General features: G+C 39.7%; 1 protein-coding gene across 1 annotated transcript; it reads left to right on the forward strand.

Moving 5' to 3' along the window:
• Window positions 1–3: 3 nt before the first annotated feature.
• LOC136236766 (tetratricopeptide repeat protein 28-like) lies at window positions 4–21,937 on the forward strand. The gene is made up of 4 exons (XM_066027007.1): window positions 4–57; window positions 1,071–4,601; window positions 18,291–20,691; window positions 21,574–21,937. Exons 1-3 carry the CDS (start codon window positions 4–6, stop codon window positions 19,641–19,643), a joined length of 4,938 nt encoding a protein of 1,645 aa, XP_065883079.1. The 3' UTR covers window positions 19,644–20,691; window positions 21,574–21,937.
• The last annotated feature ends 205 nt before the right edge of the window (window positions 21,938–22,142 follow it).

A 22,142-nucleotide genomic window follows, 5' to 3' on the forward strand; every position in this document is an offset into this window, starting at 1 on the left:
TTAATGCCTAAAGGATCTATGGACAAGTGTAATGATAGCGCTCTTCGTATTACGCTGGTGAGAATTGTTAATTGTTTTATAGATGTATGTATGTGTATACTTTAAAAAAATGTTAAATACAGTTGCTCGGCGAATCGACCTTGGTCCGGTCCGGGTTATCAGAACGGCCCTTTTCCCATCATCTCAAGCATTCGAAGAGCTTCATGTGTAAAAGTCTATAATTTAGTCAAAAGTTATTAATGAATAACAGAGTCTACAGTGAATAAATACAGCAGTTCCTCCAATATCTGGCCGTCAATAGACGATATGCACACTCTATTACTCGAACGAAAAAGAAGTGTATGGCAAGCGAGATGGCCTGTCCTTAGCTCGAGTGGTGAGTTATTGCTCAAGCCGCATTTGCTTCCCATACTTTTGTATGGGACTTCCGCTTTTAAGTTACCGTCGAGTTTTGCGCCGTCTACGCTTAATTGATCATTTTTCGTTCGAGTAATAGAGTGTGCATATCGTCTATTATCTAAACATTCTACTATGTGTATGTTCTATTAAAGCAGAGATGCCAACCTCTGAACAATTTTAGGAGTGAGACCTCAAATACTACCAGCAATGTGGACCAGACTCCAGTGCAGCTCCAGGATTTTTGGTAGTGAAGACCAAAAAAAAAAAAAAAAAAAAAGGTTGCTGCATGCTCAAAGTACAAAAATAAGTACAGGGCTGTCCAATTTTAAGCACAGGGCTAATGATGAAGCAGATCAGGCGTGACAAATGCGTGAGAACTAAGCTAATAGAGTGAGAAACAGAGGGTTAGGCGTGAGAGCGTGAGATTACTAGCCAAAGAGTGAGACTCACGCCTAATGCGTGAGAGTTGGCATGTCTGTTAAAGTATTATAACTGAGCTCTGTATATAATGTATGGGCTTCGTTTATCCAAACTTTTCCATTATCTGAACACACCTAGAGGCCAATGAGTTCAGATAATGTGGGGACCACTGTATACATATAGAAGTGTTAATTTATACCCTCACATGAGGAAATCACTTGTTTTATCATCTGGTTTTAGATGTTGTACAGCTACAAAGGAAATTATTAACAATCTACTATCCCATCAATAGTCATCACATGCCACACCCAGCAGCGCATGGTGACTTTGCTTCACCACCACTAGGTGGAGCTTATAGTGGTGCAAGAAGTAACAGGACAAGGGTGCTATCACAACACGTTGCTATTACTCCTAACCTCTCCACCAAGTCTCCTGGGGCTGGAATCTACACAACAACTACAGACTTGAACCTCACTGATGGGTACAATGAGAGGGGACCAATCCTATTAGATATTCCTAATGGGAGGAATGAATTAGTAATGGCTGCTCATTCAACACAAGAAGTTCCCAAGTTGTATCCCATTGTTGGGTTAAGAAAAGAAATGCCTGGGATTGCCTTACCACCTCCTATCCCTCTTGACTTGCCAAAAATAGGAGGAAACAAGAAAACAAGAAATGTCACTATTCAACATCTGGGTGGTCAACAACATGAAAGATTACAACAAGGTGCAGTCCCTGAGACTGTCCCTGTAGATAGAAGACAAACAAGTGTCAATCAGATTACTTCACCACAACAGCAATTTCCTGACCACCACAATAACTTACCTTTGGATTTTTCTGACCCACAAAGCATTATAAGCAGAGCATCCCAGTTTCTTCATGCTGGAGACTATGGAATGATGATGAAGATATTGGAAGTGTTAGATAAACATCTTGTGTTGAGTGAAGAAATAGAAATGGCTCGTGAGTTTGGTCAAGGACTTGCCAACTACAAGAAGTATCAATACAGAATTGCTAAAACATTTTTTGAAAGTTTACTGGAAATATCAATCAAACATCAGAGTCCTGGCAACCATGCATTGGCCTCCATCTATCTTGGAGAAGTAGAACTTTATTGGGGAAAGCATGAAGAAGCTGTGAAGCACTTCACAACAGCTGCTAATGAATATCACACTGATACTGTGGCTGAATTATTTCAACTAACTATTCTAACTAAGTCTGCTGTGTTAGTGAAGAAGGGATTATGTCATCGAGCAATGTCTCAGATCAGAGAAGCAATCAGTGCCTTTAAGACAGCTAAACAAGAGGCAGAGATGCAACAACAGATTAACAGAACAGGAGAAAAGTTGAAAGCAGCAAAAGAAGATGAACTAAGTGCACAGTGTGCACTAGGTAACATTCTACAATCAATAGGAGACTATGACCAGTCCTTTGAGTATTACAGTGATTCTCTGAAGTTATCAAAGGAACTCAAAGACCATGTCTCTGAGGGTTGGGCTCATGGTAATCTTGGCAATGCTTTGTTGGGTCTAGACCAGAAAGACAAAGCATTAGATCACTTGACCACTGCTTATAACATGTCTGCAAAATATGAATGCAATCCTCTAGCAGTAGGCAGGGCTGTTTCAAACTTAGGAAATGCTTTCCAGGCAATGGGAAGTTTGCAGAAAGCAAAGGAACATTATGAAACTTCCTTGGGACATGCTATATATGGTAGTGACCTGCAGGGACAAGGCCGAGCCTGTGGCAACATTGGCAATATTTGCATGTTACTGAAAGAACCAGTCAAAGCAGTCCACTACTACACTGAAACATTGCGCCTGAGTACTGACAGGTCAACCAAGGTTACAGGCTATCACAATCGTGGTTGTGCACGATATGATGTTGCAGAGTTAATCAGACAGGGGAAGAAGCCAAAGGAACTTGTTCCAGTCACTGCACCAGATTCTATATACAAAACATTGTCCATTAAACTAACTGATGAAGTGATTACTACTCATCCTGTACAGCAGACACAATCAGATAGAGACCCTAGTGCTAGGAGTGTTAGTGAACGTGAAGAACAGTCAGTACCTATTTCAATAATGCCACAACCTGTGACTGTGAATGGTAGAACACTTGACTACATGACCAGTAAAGAAATTAACAGATTAAAAGAAGCACTGCCATTTTATGAAACAGCTGATCTGCTTGAGGAAATTGAGGCTCATGAACAAAGTGTACAAAATGTTAAAGGTTCCCATGAAGCATTAAATCTCTCGTTGTCATTGTTTGAAAGCAACTCAAGATCTTTTTACAAGATTGAAGAGACGCTTGTAGAAGTTGGCAGAGTCTACCATTGTTTATCAGAGCTTGGAGTAATGGATATGGTCAGTGCAGAACCACAAGAGTTTAAACAAGCTTTAGTGTATGCAGAGCAAGCCAGGGCTAGAACCCTTGGTGAGCTAGTGCTGCAAAAGAAGAAGGCTTCCTACCCTGATCTCTTCTCTGTATCTACTCCACTTGTGTTGCAGGACATTTATCGAGCTGTTCGAAAGCAGCGAATGCCAGTGGTATTTTTATCTTATTGTTTTTCTAAACTACTGATGTGGATATTGGTGCCAATCCGTGATGAAGTGAAGATGAAGTGTTATACCATTGAACTTAAGGAAGAAGATTTTGAGAACAGTTCATTTGAATCATACACCAGATATAACTTGCTCCAATTTCTCAATCAAAATGAAGTCTACATTTTCCAACGGTGTACTTATGAACAAGAGTTACCATTTACAATACTTTATGATTCAATAGCAAGAAAGATAATGATGGAAGGTTTCCAGAGTCTTGGGGCCAGTGAAATATCAGAGTTTTTAGTGATCCCAGATAGTGTAACACATCTACTGCCATTCTCTACACTGATGAACAAAGATAGTTGGGAGTTATTTGGTGACAGATTTAGAGTGAAGATCGTTCCATCAGTTTTGTCTCTTCTTGTGATGAGTGTAACAAGTGACCCGATTGTTGAGCTACCAGGAGACAAGAGCGATTTCTTTGTTGTTGGCAACCCCACTATTCCGGCATTTGTCCATGATACTGTACAGTGGAATTTGAGTAGACTACCATTTGCAGAGAAGGAAGCACTGAATGTGACGAGTATTCTTGGTACCACTCCTGTATTGAGAGAACAAGCCACCAAGCAAAGTATCTTGTATCGATTGAGATCAGCTAAGATAATACATTTGGCCACTCATGGATCAGCCTCTGCAGGGTTCCTTGCATTCACCTCATCATTCCCAATACCCAAATCAGGTGTAGCAGAAACAGAACACATTTTGATTTTTCCAAATGAGATTGAGACACTAAACATTTCACCAGCATTAGTAGTTTTGAGTTCATGTGATTCAGGACGAGGTCAGGTGAAGGCTGAAGGAGTAATAGGAATGACAAGAGCATTTTTATCAGCTGGAGCACATTCTGTGTTAGTGTCTCTTTGGAGAGTACCAGATGAAAGTGCTAATGTCTTTATGCAGTACTTCTATAAATTTCTGGTTAATGGTCTTCCCAGTTTTCAAGCCCTACAGAGATCAATGCAGTGTATGAGATGTTTCCATAAGTATTCCCACTTTGTGCACTGGTCAGGATTCCACATCATTAGAAAGGAAATCGCCGTTCAGAAGAACGCCAGTGCACAATTTCCCATTAAGGAATTACTGGGAAAAGTGACAGTATTTCCAAGACTGCTAGTGAAGAGTATAGAAGAAAGTTTGCTGAACATGAAAACAAGAAATCTGAGTGATATCCAGGTAAGTATATATGGTTTTATGTGGATGTTAAAAATTATTTGAGTCCCATTTCTCCTTACAGTTCAGGGGCGTAGCAAGGATTTTTTTGAAGGGGGTTCGGATTTAAAGTGGAATGCCTTAAGGAGAAGGTCTGGGTGCTTCCCCTAGACCATGTTTGAACGAAAATGATGCCTACACAAAATGTGCCCTTTGGCAGTAACATTAAAAGGTGCTGTTTGTGCATCTAACTAGCTAAAACCTACACACTGCTGTTTATGCAACTTATAGAAACTAGCTATAAACCTGTTGTAAAACTAACTAATCTTCACTTCCAGACAGCATACTGACAGCCAACTTCAATTTCCTAGCACACGGAAGCCCTCCACACTCGAGTCCCTTACAGCCCGTTTACACTACAGTTCGATTCATGTGAGATCGATCCAGTTCGATCCGGGATCGGTTGTTGAGCTGCGCAACCGCTACTTCAGTAATCTCTCGTACCCATATTCCATATATAACAGGTGAGTGCGAAGCCGGTGAGTGGATCGAACCAGACCTACATCCCAGCAGGTCCATCTCAGATTGGTTCGGTACGGTTTGGTTCAATTCGTTACGCGTTTACATTAAGCTAGAAATCGCTCTGATTCGAAACAGAGGGCTAGTGTAAACGGGCTGTTAGTTGGCAATACTTCTTTCCAGCTAGACACTATTCTTGGCCAGTCCTCCCATTGATAGACTTGGCTTGTACTCCAATATATTCGAGACATCACATGCCCACAACATGTAACAAATAAACAAACCATTATCAGGTAAATGTACAACAACAGTTCACAGTTTGTGCTAACCTGACACATGTATAACATGACCACTCAAGTTTAGCAGCTGCTGCCTTGTAATATGTCTCACCCAACTGTTGAACAGTCCTTCGCCATTTCACTAACGCCATTTCAACCATGCGTCACGTGTGCAATTGATCACATGATGCAATAGATATGATTTGCAATGCTTCAGTATTAATGTGATGTGATTCTCAAGAGTAGTGCAGAGGAGCGCCAGTGGGCAAGTAGCTACTGGAGAGCTCCGGGGTTGTAAGATTTGGTGCCTCTGAAAGGGGGATTTGTCCGAAACATCCAAGCCCCCCCCCCCCCCCCCCCCCTGCCTACGCCCTTGCAGTTACTTGTTGGTACACCTGATAATAATGAACCTGAAGATTGTGCTAGAGATTTCATCAAAAGTTACTACCAATATTTTATCCTTGTGGAGTATACTGGTATGATGTGTCCAATGAGTTGATACTGGAAACTTGTATAAAAATAGCCAGAGTTGTGTGTGTGTGTGGGTGTGCATGTGCCTGCGACCAGACAGGATCAGGGTGCCCTTGACAACAGGGTTTATACCATGCACACATTGCATTGGGGATTGACTAAGAAGTATGTCAGGTCCCTGCTATTGTCTGTGACCCATCCACCCTCCTTGGGAGTCCATTCATTTATCTGGCCTAAATATAAATTGCTTGTAATTAGGTTACCCAGCACCCTTGGCTAGATGGGTGGGTGTCTCCAGGAGGCCAGAATGAAGAAGATTCCGTCATGAAGTGTGTGCACACATGTATTTACCATGTAGCTAAACCATTGGCCTGGTAAATGACAAGTTGCTATTGTTGTTGTTTCCTTGAGCAAGAAACTTTACTCACATTACTCCACTGTTGAAACGGTGACCTGGTGTCAACTGGACACCCAGCTGTAACATCAATGAGTACCTGATGTTAACTGGGAAAACAAATACCAACTGTCCATGTCTCACGCAATAGGTGAAGGTCCAGGTGGGATTCCAGTGCTCACACCTCACCTGTGGTACATGGTATAGCCTCCTGCGGGTTATTAGTCCTGGCCCAGGAAGATTCGCCTGCACTGACTCATAGCACCCCACATGTGTCCCAGTGCTGGATTACTGGGTAGGTGTGACTGTGCTAGCAGAGTAGCCAAAAAAAGTTCTCTTTTTTTGGTTTGTGTGCGTGTTTTTACAGTTTCATTTGCATGCATGTTTGGTTTAAAACAGAGGAGGTCGGCAGTGATTAAGCACCTCTAGAAATTAATTACCCAAAAGTTGATACTCTGGGGTGAAGTAATTATGTGTGAAATACATAACAAAGTGTGGATCGTTGTTTCATTCACAAGAATATACATACCTGATTAGTGCTAGAAGATACATGTATCCACACAAAAATAGCCAAGCTATGGTGTGCCCTTAAAAAGCCTGGGTGAAAGAAATTAAAGGTTACTGCCAAGAAATGGCTGCATTAATTAACAATGCACACAGCCATTATTAAGCATTAACATCATTGCAGCCATTTCTTGGTCACCACCTTTGATTTCACAACTTTTTTGACCCAGACTTTTTAAAGCTGCACCATTTTTTCATAGCTTGACTGTTTTGTGGGGATTTCTCTTCTTTTTGTATTTCATAAGTAAAGACAGACTTATAGATGTATTGTAGTGTAAGTCACTGATTATCAACCACCTAAGCTATGTAAATTTCATTTACCAATTATCAACCAATTCCAAGAAATAGAGCATAATTCCCTATGAATTGCACAAGTAATAAAACTATGCTAACAACTTAACCAAGAGTCTACATCTAAAAAATGAATCTAATTAAACATTCTGCTCAAGAGATATGTACACATTTAGTTAGATAATTTTTATGTGCATTCACATAATACTTCACACATGTACTTGTTGGCCGTAATCAACTTGTAAACACTAGCTAGTTGTCCATTCATTAGTGTACACAGTCCACTTATTCCCTCATCAACCATTTTCCAATGCAATAGATGAGACACCTTGGAAGTTACAGTCCGGATCATGTCACACCTTGGATATCTGCCTGTTTAGCAATCGTAGTCACTGTCAATATCATCATCTTCACCATTTTCTGAGTCCAGTATGGCTCAGGCACCACTGGTGTCTTCAACTTATTTTGCAGATCTCTGAAGCTACTTTTCTTTTCGCTTTAGCTACTTCCCTCCTTTTTACTTTGTCTTCTTTGGTACCTTTCCTTATTCTTTCTCTTTGCTTCTTGTTCCTCTTCTCTTCTTTTCACCTTCTAAAATTACCACTAATAATTCTCTAACTGTTTTCTGGCACTGTCCCTTCGTCCCTGGTCGGATTCCAATCGGATCGGTACCATTCAACTCTAAAATTTGAGGCGAATCTTTTGATCCATGATTGGTGGCAATTTGTTGAACTATGGGAAATATCCTTTAAACCACCGTAACTACCCAAGGAAGACACGAATTTCTCCAAAACTCTCTGGAGACCCTTATTGTGTTACCAGCCTTCCCCATCCCAGCCTACATTAGACATTTCTATCCTCTGTGGACGACAGAATGAAAAATGGAAAATTTGAGGCCATAAAAATTTCAAACACAAACTCCTCCCAGGTTTTTCCCCCAATTAGCTTCAAACTCGCTAAACCAACAGCCCGTCCAAATCAGTGTGTCATAAGGTGGTTTTCATGTCTATCATTATGTGCTAACCTTGGTTGCGAGATTCCTATCACTATCAATGGCCATTATAAGTTTACGATACATGTATATGGCATTCCGGTATACACGCGTTGTCAGATGACATCATGGTTTAACACAAACTTACAATAAAAGAGGATCAATCACTTTTTCGTGATTTAACCAATCACATTAGCGAATTTGATCATGTGATCTGGTGTGTATGCTATCATCCGGCAAACACATCCACCAGTATAAAAGGAGAGTTTCGTAGTGGTTTTGGCAATTCTACGAATTGATCATTTCTATCAGGTTACTTGACAGAGAATACAGAAGGAAGACTAGCTGGCAATACACACTCTGCACCCTGCTGAGCTGTCCACTATGAGAATAAACATCTTGAAGGCTACACCCGCTGTGCGCTAGACAAAGTAGAGCTACTGCAACACGAAGACAAGCACGTCAGGGACTACAGACAGACCTAAAATGAAGGATTACCGTGGTACACACCACTGCAAGGGAGAGGAAAAAGTCAAAAAGGATAGTTTCAAGTTGGGTGTGGCAAGTTAACGAGCAATGGTCACTCCAATCAGGCTGCCTAACAACCTGTAGGATGACACCATTGTGCGCGAGGAAGAACAGAAGATTACGTTCAACTACTCTAATAGAACATACATCTACCTTACCAGGCGACGAATCATAGACAAGATCATGAAGATGTTATTGCAGTCTTCGATGTGTTAGGGAGACACATTTTCACTCCTTGGTTAACTCTACAGGGAGAGCTGAAACTTCCAGAAGCTCTATTAGTTTAACTACCTAATAGCACATACATTGCGATATCTACCCTAATAGAACACCCACGACTTCTAATTGAGCATTATCACTCTTCCTATGAAGGATTTACATTGGCTATGCTGATACCTAATTCTGAAAGCAACTAAAATGCAACTCTTCTCTATCCAAATGCGCATGCTGGTGTTGACCTTCTTGCTCAGTACAGCCAATTATCAACTTGAATACCCATACTCAATTCTCCACTGCATACACACTTTGTCTTGCAGTAAGTAAACACGACAATACCACGACTAGGATGCAGAGTCCAATTCAGTTACTCTAATATATAAACTACTGTATGTGGCAAACACAAGTTGAATTAGAATACAGCTCATTGTGGTGATGCACCAGCTGATCCTCATTGATCCTCAAACTGATCCTCATACCACACTCAGACACTTTATGTTAGTTCATGCAACATCATCCAAATGAAGTAGAGCACATCCCAATTGTGGCATTTGCTGCTCAAAACTATAATCTCTTTGTGTATACGTGCATAGTTGTAATGGGATACATCTTTATACGCCACCTTCATTCGGAGAGCTGTGTAGATTTCTGCATGTGTAGAGCCTGTAACTGGACACATGCATCTTGATAAACCATCTGCATGAGTACTGCACAGATGTGCAGAAATTCTGGTGCACAAGGCCAACCTACATTATATAAACTATGACTTCAGTCACTCATTGTTGATGCAAGTTCACCAACATTATAGCTAGATATGTTAGTGCCACACACCAATTATGTGTGCACATCAGTGGCTATGTGTAATCATGTCTTTGTTGGTATGTAATGGATTACTCCTTGATCATTAGTAATGTTCAAATTTAAGTGTATTCACACAATAGCACAAAACAACTGTCTTAGTATCACACGCATTTTGTGCGGGTACAATTAGTATCATACAGTACGATAGTACTGTATAGTAGGGACATCGAAGGTGTGGGGGTGATCCGTGATATAATATAACCCAAAAACCTGCCACAATTTTTCCTCACAATGATATGACAGTATTGGTTGGGTAAAACCAAGCCCAAAAAAGTGTCTTCAGATCGACCCAAAACGTTTCCGTCAAATTGCTACAGAATTTTGAAAAAATAATTATTCAACGGAATTTTCTACTGCCGCCTGCCTGCCTGCCTGCCTGCCTGCCTGCCTGCCTGCCTGCCTGCCTGCCTGCCTGCCTGCCTGCCTGCCTGCCTGACGCCTTCTGTCAAGCGTAGCAGAAAACTGGCTACAGCTACAGCCCTAATTCTTTCACAGAAATGTTTCTAGTTCACTTAAGAAAAAATCTTTGGTATATTGATAAACATACAATGCTTGCACTATTGTCTTACCTTTTATCCTTCTTTACCGTGGCCATCAGTCAAGGTTCTACCGCGGAGTGTTAATAGACAACAACACAGCTTCCATACCAGTGTATATTGCATCAAACTATTCGAATACACATGGTCGCCGGTTGCACCAAAAACATGCGTACGTGACCGCTGTTGATATTGATCAGAGAGAGCAACTCACGGCAAACTATATAGCAATGTGTAAGTCAATAAATATAGTTTATTTAGTAAGAATGTTAAACCAAGTCGGGTCATCCAGGTCCTGCTTTACAGATTATTTGGGTCTGACCCCAGGTGCTAAATGTGGACATGTTACTACACATCATAATGTAGCTCTGCTTCTTTCATGAGCCATGCCCACTTACATAAATTACAGTCTGTAGACATATGGTAGCCACGCCCATTCATCAGTCCGTGGGTAATAGGCATGCACGAATACACATCCATTATTGTCTGCAGCCTTATGTAGAGCCATGCCCACTGATCAGTTGTTATTCTATGAGTCATAATCTAGTATAATAGTGCTGTGATTAACTCAGCACGCTATTTAGTGGTCATGAGCTTGCAAAAAACTTCACAAAAAAGTATAAGGAAAAATTAGGAATTTTAAATTAGAGTAGGGACAGTGTATAATGCTGCAATAAAAAGTACTGAAACAAGCTGGATCGGAGTAGTACGCAATGTCCAAATACTGCAAAACAAGAAGTGAATATCCCTACTGTGCTACACTCAATGCACAGTAGGGATATTCACTTCTTATTGTTTTACAGTATTTGGACATTACGTACTACTCCGATCCAGCTTGTCTCAGTACTTTTTATTGCAGCATTATACACTGTCCCTAATCTAATTTAAAATTCCAAATTTTTTCTTATACTTGTTAATTATTTTGATTGTGTTTGTCACATAAATAGATCATGTAAAATAAAAATCACTTCCTGCACATATGCTGGCTTATCCTTGAACATCTTGATAACCAAGAGAACAGCTTCTCACACCTTTCTGTATCCACCTACATATGAATTAATACCTAAATAATAAAGATAACTACTGTTTTGATATTGCTTACACAATATTTTACTCTCCCAGTGCTTATGTTTGGTACTTCTATATATGTGACCGGATTTTATATAACCCAGCTTCCACACACACAAGATCAAACTTACGTTTTTACCATTTAATACAGCAGATACATAGTTTCTTTCATAGGTTCCAACAGCTTTATGCCTGTCTACCACAACTTGTTCAGGGTAATCACCTTCCTTCAGGCCATAACTCCTAGAGTAATTTACCATATAAAACAGGCATAATACATCAAAATAGTACTTACCACAGTCAACATATCCTCAACATCAGCAGTCTGTAACTATAAGAGAGTAGTCAGATCCTTGAGTGTTGGGACATGTGAAATGTATGTGGCTCTCCTTGCTACACATCATCTTACTACATAACCTTACAGCATATCACATAAAGGACTTACGATATCAAGTGTGAGACTCCCATGTTCCTTGGTGAGGTAACCAACTCCTCTCTGAGCAGTCCATACTGTCTATAGGACTTAACTACACTATCACACACAGACACATAAAATAAATACACCTATAAATGCTGCCACTTCATGGCACTCTAAAAGATAATGAATGAGGAACAAAATACTTTCCTAAAAGAAACAAACTACAGATCCTACAAAATAGTAAAGAACCTTGGCTGTATTCTTTTGACAATCATGTCTGAAATGCAAGTACATACCAACAGTAATTTACGTGCGTGAACCGGCCCTAATGACACTCCCTTCCACCCACACGTCTCTATAAGCAAGAGAGTATGAAAAGCAGAGAAACAGAAAGAGCCTATAACATCCTACATGTAAATAACATGATGTAAAAGCCCTGTACTGACAATACGCCAGTGGACTTGGTCCCAGTGATACAACAAAACTACATTTTTACTGCTGCAGACACCGACAACTTCATCAACAATTCAGTACAAAACTACATAAGTTACTGTCATGCTGTAAACACTGACAACTTCATCAACAATTCAGTACAAAACTACATACGTTACTGTCAAATATAATGACATTGATGTAGCACCAAAAACTTATAACACAAGCCCTGCACTAACATTACGCCAGTGGACTTGGTCCTGGTGATACATCAAAACTACATTTTACTGCTGTAGACACCGACAACTTCATCAACAATTCAGTATAAAACTACATAAGTTACTGTCATGCTGTAGACACTGACAACTTCATCAACAATTCAGTACAAAACTACATTAGTTACTGTCAAATGCAATGACATTGATGTAGCACCAAAAACTTATAACACAAGCCCTGCACTAACATTACGCCAGTGGACTTGGTCCTGGTGATACATCAAACTACATTTTACTGCTGTAGACACCGACAACTTCATCAGCAATTCAGTATAAAACTACATAAGTTACTGTCATGCTGTAGACACCGACAACTTCATCAACAATTCAGTACACAACTACATAAGTTACTGTCAAATATAGAAACGGGGACATTGATGTAGCACCAAGAACTTATAACACAAGCCCTGCACTAACATTACACCAGTGGACTTGGTCCTGGTGATGCATCAACAATACAATTATAAATTCACTAGTCAGTTGTTCAACAATCACCACTGAGAACTGCAGCTACAGAACAGTTCGAGGCTAATGCTCTCATTCCCCGAAAACCCCCAAAAATTTAATAATTTAAAGTGACTATGTAATTTTTCACGTCAAAGCTTATATCTAACACCAGCTGATTTAAGCCAATCGCTGAAAGCTTCATATGATGCAGATTCACTATATTTAGCTTTTATTTGGGAGTACATCAACCCTTCTGCACATAAACGTTTAGCTAAACTAGCTGTTCCATCTGATTTTAATTTACCTAATAACATATCTATTGTTTCTTTCTGTCGTGTCTTATCATGCCATATACTCATCATGTATCATATACTTCTTATTGCAAGTGTCGATAATGACAACATTGAGGCAAGAGGAGTGGTGGTAAATAATTTCTCCATTGCTAAAATATCTGCAAGAGCCCTATGTGCATTGTAAGTTTCACCTGGATAATATTTTGTATATAAATTCTCTATACCTAATCTTTTTAGTTCTGTTTTAGTATAAGCTGAAAACATATTCTTTTCTTCACTCTTAGCTAATAATCTACAATCATATAACGTATCGGCAAAATGTAAGTTGATTGCACGAAGGCTACTACAAGACATATCTCTTCTTTGCAACTCAGATATTACCATCATATAGTCAAATGCAAACCCATTATGTGCAACCAAGAGAGGATAATGCTTAACACCTTGCCACTGATCCACTTCATCTAGCGTGTCACCTATCCACGATAGCAGCTCTTCCAACACTGCAGGAAAAGGTGGTTGTCCTTTCAACATTGCATTAGTCAGCCCTACTTTGCGCTTCACTACTGCACAGATGTCACGAGAAGTGTGAACCAAAGAAGAATAATGTCGTTGCGTAATGTCCACTGAATTGGGGACCCCTACAACCTTTGCAGCCATTTCCATAATGTGGTCGGTGTACATACTTCCACCAGTTGACTCAAGGTCAAAGAAGAACATGAGCGGCACCTTATCAACAGTATCATCCTCCTCGTCATCTTCCAGTAGACCTTCAACATCTTCACTACCACCATCTACATCACTTGGCTCATAGTCATCATCTGACATGTGGCCATCATCTAATGTTGCAGACTCAGTGGCTTCAGCTGTACTGGATGAAGAGCCAATGTACTCTGCAGTCGTTGAGCCAACAGCACATAACTGGATCATGTGATCCTTCTCCCCCACTACGCCTCTTTGTTTTCTCAGGCTCCTATAGTGGTAATATACACTCTTGTTTCTCCTCTGCCGATAGTACTCCCAAGTACTCTGCTCATCCAAGATAGCTGACACAGCCTCTTCAGGTACATCAGCACCCATCTCGCATAGACAAATTAGCTTCCATATGGGTCCTAAATTCTTGTGGCACACTGCCATATTGGTTTTGCAGCAGTAGTGAGCATGCCCAAGATCTATCCTCTTACCACGATACTTCAATGCCAACCCATGGAAGCCTTCTACAGCATTGGTTGTGACTTTACTAGTGGGTGTGATGTATTCCTGAGGCTTATCAGCCATCGTCTTGAGGAGATCCAAAAATGCATCAGCGTGTATAGCACAAAGTAGGGGAGACTTCGTGGCATAAGGCTTATCATCATCTGTAGTGGCAGGGTGGAACTTGCACCATTCAGACCCATGCAAATCTAAACAGTAGTGATTGTGAAAATTGAGCAGTCCCTCAGAAAATGCCTTGTAAGGGTCTTCATGCTGCAGTATTTCCTCACAAGACATTAAATTTCTGAGGGCACAGTTGGCACGGTTTATAAATGCTTCCGTCATACGTTTACAGGGTTTAGCTTGTGTCTTGCATTTACATTTAAGGTCCTTAATTTTACATAAGTCATAATAAAATGATTTGGAAGTGTGGTTACCACAATATGCAATGTCTATGTCTGGAAAGTGTGAGCAAACAATGGCATTAGCAGAGGTATCATGATCCATAACAATCTGACTCATGCAAAACTTTGCAGCCTTTACCTTACCCAACAAATCATTCAACATGTCACCTTCAGCTCCAGCTGATGTTCCAAGCCAATTTGAATTCTTCCCACGTTTAGTACGGTGGGTGAACCAAGCAATACGGTCAGACTCCATGTCATGTACAGTTGCTGAAGAATTGTTCGAATGATGTCCTCTCATCAAGTAAAAGCCGTCAAAGCTTGCTGCCCACTGATTACGATCACCTCGCTTATCAATGTCTGCTCTCACTTGTTCACAGGACCACTCTGCCAACCTCTCTACATGGATACCTAAACAAGACACAAGCTTGTCCCATGTGCTGTGGTGCATAGTTGGGAGCCCCATGGTTCCCATTACGCCAGCATAGTCAGCATAATAACTACCATTCAATAAGAAAGCCAGAGCTGGGTAATTTAGTTCCCATGATTTAGGCTTTTTACCACTGCTTTGCATCCTACAATTACTACTAAAGGATACAGTGGAGTTTGTGATATGTAGCCTCTCATCATCTGACAGCTCTCTTCCGACTTGTAGAACTGTTTCACATACCCCTCCAGCAATTCATTTGGTCGATCAGTCATTGTACTGTCCATTGCTGCTTCGCTCGCCTCAGCTTCGCTAGTGGCATCCTGAATAGGTTCATCGACCACAGTGTCCACTCTGCTGGCATCGCTTCGAACAACGTTCATGACATCCACTAAAACACCGCTAGTTCTACCTGAGGTAACAAGATAAACATCAACAATTACTTCACTGTGCATGGCATGCAAACTTACCTGGAGAAGAGCGCACACGTAGATCAGCGTTTAAAAACGCTCGTGTGGAGTTCTCAGATGTAGACTGGGAGTGTCTTCTCTTAGCAATATTCGAGTAATACTCGCTACCTCTCTGGTTCTTTCTTTTCCTTCCCGTGCTCGTTTACGCACAAACAATGGCCGCCGTATACGGATAATTCGAGTATGCGTGCATTCACGGTTGTGTGATGTAATGGCCACATGCGGTTTTTAGATACGCAGTTGAACGGCTTCAAAAAGGCGCTAGCACCCTTAACAGCTGCATACGCAAACTGCTGCTGCATACAAGATTAAAGAGAACGCAAGGAAAGGTGCAATCATATAGCTTATTACCAGTGTCGTAGGGCCTGGCTGCATGCTATCAAAGAACTCTGGTGCCGCATATTGTATGCAACATTGAGATACTCTAATAGAACCATCAAATAGCTATTCTAACAGAGTAGTCATTAAAATTATATGTAAATTCAGTTCTGAATGTCTACCTACATCTTCTGAGCCCACAACCCTTGACTCTTGTTTCTTTTCTTCGTATAACCAGCCACAGAAGATTATAAAGAATTAGTCACTTATATCATCTTAGGGCATTCCATCTTTGGAGTGTAGTTTCTTGTCCAGAGGTTTCCAATGCTGGCTAGAGGATACTAACTTTGCTTTTATCAGGTATACAGGCTATGCCTTTACCCATGTTTAATTATAATCAAAATGTCAGTAATTATTATAAGCCACTGCACCTGTCTGTTTCTAGTATCAACACAAATGGCAACCAACTAAATGTTCAATAGCTATAGCTACCAGACAGTAACCATGCCTCCTCAACCATTTTGTGCTCAGCCTTCCCCACCACACCTATTGACTCATTCCCTACTTTCTTAAATGCATTAGGAAATGGTATGCATAATGTGCTATGAGGAACTTTGGAGGATAATGAGGTCTTTAAGAGACCTGCTAGCAGGTTCTTAAAATGGTTAGAAACCTGCTAGCAGTAAAGACCTCAAGCATCACAAATCTCACTTTCAATCATTGATTTGCAATGCTCCCTCCAAACATATTCAGGCTGATAGTCTGCAGTGGGCGACCAATCACCCCTCCCTCACCATACTATTACCCTTACCACCCACAACACACTAACACTGGGTTGTGTGCCACCAAGCGTGGGCTACTGTTTTTCAAACTGTTAACTGCACACTTACAACTGCATACAACAACTACCTATGCATGTACAACTGGAGAGTGGGGGCTTAGCAACAACTAATGATAAGAGAGAAATAATAAATTTGAGACTGCCCAGCCCAAAACAGCCTTAGGAAAAAACCTGGCAGGCATTTTTTTTTTTTTGCCTACCAGGAAAAACCCAAAATTTGCTCCACTCCCATGTATGTGTATGCACCAATAAATCAGTTTAAAATTCCAGCATGTCTCTTGTCCATTATCATCAGCAAATCTATCTATAGATAGTCAAGGAAGAAAATATATAAACATTTTTTAACACCATCACACTAGGGAGGGTGGGTGGGTGTACCCCACTAGCCTTAACACGTGGCGTAGAATGAATAATCACACCTAACTTAGCCTTATAAACCTTTATGTCACGTAAGAGAGGCTCACGTGACCACCAATAGTATTCATGTGGAGCTTATTTTCTGTCTAATTCATTACATTCAACCAACAGAAAATACACAGGCCAACATGTGGTTAATCACTCTATTCATTTTATAGGTATGCCTAAAAGAATTCGCTTATGGGATGTACAATTTAATGTTGTATGTATGTTTCTTACAATGAATAGAGAAGTCCAGAAAAATTCTGTTTAGTGCCCATCTGTTTCTAGAGTGTTTAAGATTGTTTTCATCTTCTATTAAACTATGGATGGAGTTTACTAAGACCTAAATGGGTAAGCTTCCTTGTAGAAATGTTATTTTGCACTACATGTAATGTGGGTGTGGTCCATATTCAAAACCATGCCTGTTCTTCGTACTGTGGCACCACTATTGGCCCAATCACATAAATCCACACAAGTTGCTTCTTCAACACACGTGTTCTTTACACTACTGTGATGCCATATGTAGGCACTGGCTACCGCTAACCTGGCTTGATATTATCAATCACTGCCATTTCTCAGCTGTGTCAGATCTTACGAAAGGAAGTGGTACAAGCTCCGATTTTTTTCAACACTGACTTAAAGCACGTTCAATCTTCCATGATTATTTTATCATAGCATGACAATTTCATTATGACATATGACCAATCCCACAATGACTCCACCTATATGCCCATATAAAACACATACATTTTCTAAGTCGGTTAGAGACCACGCCCTCAGATCTTCATGCTAGGTCTCTAACCTACACTTAGATCCAAAATGTCCATACCATACTCATTTTTTTTACTTTTCTATTAGAAAATTAGGAAATTATGCAATGCAACTTCTGTATTAAAGTTTTTCAATCAGTTTAGCAGCAATGCTGCAAAGAACTATTTCAAGTAAAATCCATACCATATATTGAGATAATGAGCTTTATCAGCAACTTTCTGTTGGTTGTTTTCGTTTCCATTTTTTATTGCATTTCCCTAGAATTCTACTTACTCTATATGAATGTTTACTCTTCACTGTTTTTCTACAGCCCCAACTTAGTGGAGGACTCTACAAAGAACAAAAGGAAGACAATTGTACCTCCACTGACTCAATTAGTACTACTTTCCATACCATGTTTGAGTGTTATGAAAAAAGATATAATCTTTTTGCTGACTTGACTTTATCACTGTTTGTGCAAGGTTGTATTTTTAGAGAAAACTATGTTACAATAACTGAATGTAAAGTTGGAAACCCTGGCAATAATCAATTTAAAAGAATTCTTTTAGGATATATTTTGTTTCCAGTCATTGCCAGGGGAGAAAATAACAACAATGGCAGTAGTGATGAAAGTGATAATGACATTAGTGAAGATGACAGTGGAGGTAATAACACTGTACTGTCCCATCATGTCATCACTATGGTTGCTCATTTAACACTGGAAATGCCCATATTGTATCCCTTTGATTGGTTAAGAAAAGAAATGCCTGTGATTGCTTTACCACCTCCCATCCCTCTAGACTTCCCTAAAACGTCAGGGAGCAAGAAACGACATATACAGCAAGGCACAAGTGATTTAGTATATTGTACTGACCAGTCAAATTCAAAATATACCTTAGCAGTGAAAGATAAACTCAACAAGATACAATCAAGCACTAAGGGAGAATGTGTGGTTGAAATAGAACCTGTTGAACCAATTCAGTTTGGTGTTGCAACAAATACATTTGCTGAATCAACACCCATTACCTTGTTATATAAAATATATCGTGGCAGTAGTGATGAAAGTGATAGTGAAGATGACAGTGGATGTAATAACACTCTACCATCCCATCATGTCAACACTATGGCTCATTTAACACAGGAAGTGCCCAAGTTGTACCCCATTGTTGGATTAAGAAAAGAAATTCCTGGGATTGCCTTACCACCTCCCATCCCTCTAGACTTACCTAAAATATCAGGGAGTAAGAAACAATGTATACAGCAAGGTACAAGTGATCAACAGGTAGTATATTGTACTGACCAGTCCAATTCAAAATATACCTTAGCAGTGAAAGATAAACTGTATACCAAGATACAGTCAAGCACGAGTGTGGTTGAAATAGAACCTGTTGAAGCAATTCAGTCAGGTGTTGCAACAAATACAATTGCTGAGCCAACATCGTTATACAATATATCAAATCATTATCGACGCCCACTGAACTACAATGGTGTCTTGTACAATGACCAAATTTCTCTGCAACAAATTATTAGAATAGTTAACCAGCTGCAAGCTCCAGTTGTTTTGTGTCAATATAACTCATTGATGATCCTAATGCCAGGTCACAGTAAAGTTGAAGTTCGATTTCAAGAGAGTATACTTCAACAAGTTTTACATGACTTGCAAGTGGTATGTAGACAATACTGAAGACTTGCATGTTCAAAAGTCACCACTGACTATACTGTACAAAATGGTCGGGAAACCTTTAACAAAATGTTTGCAAGGAAAAAATATTGCAAAAATATTTGTAGTGCTTCCTTATAATACGCAGTACTTTATACCATTTGCTTTATTTAAAGAAGAACATGATGAAGCACTGTTTGTTGATAGGTACCTGGTTAATAATTTTCCATCAGTTTTAAGTCTTAAGGAGAGTGTAACTGGTAATCTGACTGCTGAAGTACCAGGTAAAAAGGGAGATTTCCTTGTTGTTGGCGGCCCCACTACTCCAGAGTTTGTTTATGATACTGAGCAGTGGAATTTGGATAGATTGCCTTTTGCAGAGAGGGAAGCATTAAATGTGGCAAGTATTCTTGGTACTACTCCTGTGTTGAGAGAACAAGCCACCAAGCAAAATATCCTGTATCGATTGAGATCTGCTAAGATAGCACATTTTGCGACACATGGATCTGCCTCCAAAGGGTTCCTAGTATTCACCTCATCATTACCTGTGCCAAAATCAGGAGTGGCAAATGGAGAGAACATTTTGATCTTTCCAAATGACATTTGGAATCCCAATGAATTTGAGAAATCATACATGTCACTAGCATTAGTAACTTTGAGTTCATGTTATTCAGGAAAACGTCAACCAAACAATGATGTACTGTATGGAATGGCTAATGCATTTCTGTTAGCTGGAGCTTATTCTGTGCTAGTGGCTTCAGGGAAAGTACCAGATGAAAGTGCTAACATCTTTATGCAGTACTTTTATCAATTTCTTGTCAATGGTGTTCCCAGTTATCAAGCCCTACAGAGATCAAGGCAATGTATGAGATGTTTTCATGAATTTTTTTCAGATGTACATTGGTCAGGATTCAATATTATTGGCAAAGAACTCACTCTTTACAAAAATCATAGTGTCTGCTTTCCTATTCAGCATTTAGTAGGAGAAGTATCTGTATTTCCCAGGCCGCTAGTCACAGATATTATGAATAATTTGCTGAACAACAATGAAGTCTTTTTTAGCAGTGTACAGGTTTGCTATTTTTAAATCACTGTATAGCTAGAATTGCATCATAAATAGCGATTGCCCATGATTTTTACAGAGTATCCTAATACAACACACACCAAAACTCCACCATGGAAAACATCCTTCTATGGTTCTTATATACCATTAGTGAGAATCATATGAAAGGAAACAGTAAGGCGAAAATTGAAATTTACTGTTTACACAAGTATTAGGAAAAATAAAAGAATTTTAATTTTTATTGGGGATGTACCTTCATTGTCACAGTGATCACGTAGCTAAATCCGTAAATCTGGAAATGTGTGTTGGTGCTTTAGCAATGATGTGAGTGTACCTAAAGTGTGCAGCGCTTTGTCATTATTAATATTACAAAACTGACTATAAACATCTCCAATGAGTAGTGGGATATGCTTATCACATGATCCGTAATCCGTTGATCTACCAAATACAGCAACCCATTCTACAAGGAAGCTTACCCATCTAGGTCATCTACAATTTAGTTGAAGATGAAACATGCTTAAAGCACTACAGAAAACAAATGGGTGCTAAAAAAATTTGTGTGGACTTCTCCATTCATCCTGACTAATGTAGCTACAACGCTAAACTGTACCTCCATTGTTTAAGTATGCCTATAAAATGAATGGAGTGGTTAAACTCAGGGTGACTTTGCCCATTAGGAAAGCATAGCAAACCAATAATCGAAAGTGAGATTTGAAATGTCCGAGATCTTTCTGCTAGCAGGTTTGTAAGAACTATATATAGCTATCAGGTCTTTTAGTGGATTTTAAAGACCTCATTATCTCCCAAAAGATCAAAGCATTTTATGCATACCATTTTATAAGGTGCATGCATGCACATCATATGTGAGCTGCTACCAATTTCTCTCTACAGGTACTTATTGGCACAACTGGTAATGAACCTGAAGAATGTGCTAGAGATTTCATCAAAGGTTTCTACCAATATTATCCTTGTGGTGTATACTGGTATGATGTGTCCAATGAGTTGATACTGGAAACTTGTGTAAAAGTAGCCGCAGAGGTGTGTAGTAGTATATAAATGCAGTTCTGTGTATTGAGTGTTGGTAAGAAATTGTAAGCATTTTCATTAGATTAATTGTTGGAATGTTGAATCACTCTTATGATTAGTCACTTTTTCATTTGCTTACCTAACACTGGGTGGCAGCTGGATTTTCCTATGATTTAACCACGGTGATAGGTGTTGTTGTTGTGGTCATAACCCCAGTTGTTTAGATGGATTTTTTTCTGTGATGTGGATCAGTAATGTATTCAGGCAAACACAGCAGGAAAAGCTTAACTTTTAATTCTTTTACAAATGATTGTTGTCTAAGTTGTAGCTATTAAACAATCAAGACACACAGTGGTGTGCCATGTAGCAGCACACACTATACCTCTAGTGTAATTAAAAAATTTTAAATGAAGTACAGACCTATGTGATAAAAG

The sequence above is a fragment of the Dysidea avara genome, chromosome 10 (assembly GCF_963678975.1).
Source record: "Dysidea avara chromosome 10, odDysAvar1.4, whole genome shotgun sequence".
Lineage (NCBI taxonomy): Eukaryota > Metazoa > Porifera > Demospongiae > Dictyoceratida > Dysideidae > Dysidea > Dysidea avara.

What these genes read in the sequence shown, in the direction of transcription:
- LOC136236766 (XM_066027007.1), top strand. Translation starts at nt 4, where the DNA reads ATGCCTAAAGGATCTATGGACAAGTGTAATGATAGCGCTCTTCGTATT. An exon ending in GCGCTCTTCGTATTACGCTG is followed by an intron (nt 58 to 1,070) that starts GTGAGAATTGTT and finishes GATGTTGTACAG; the next exon opens with CTACAAAGGAAATTATTAAC. An exon ending in GAAATCTGAGTGATATCCAG is followed by an intron (nt 4,602 to 18,290) that starts GTAAGTATATAT and finishes GTTTTTCTACAG; the next exon opens with CCCCAACTTAGTGGAGGACT.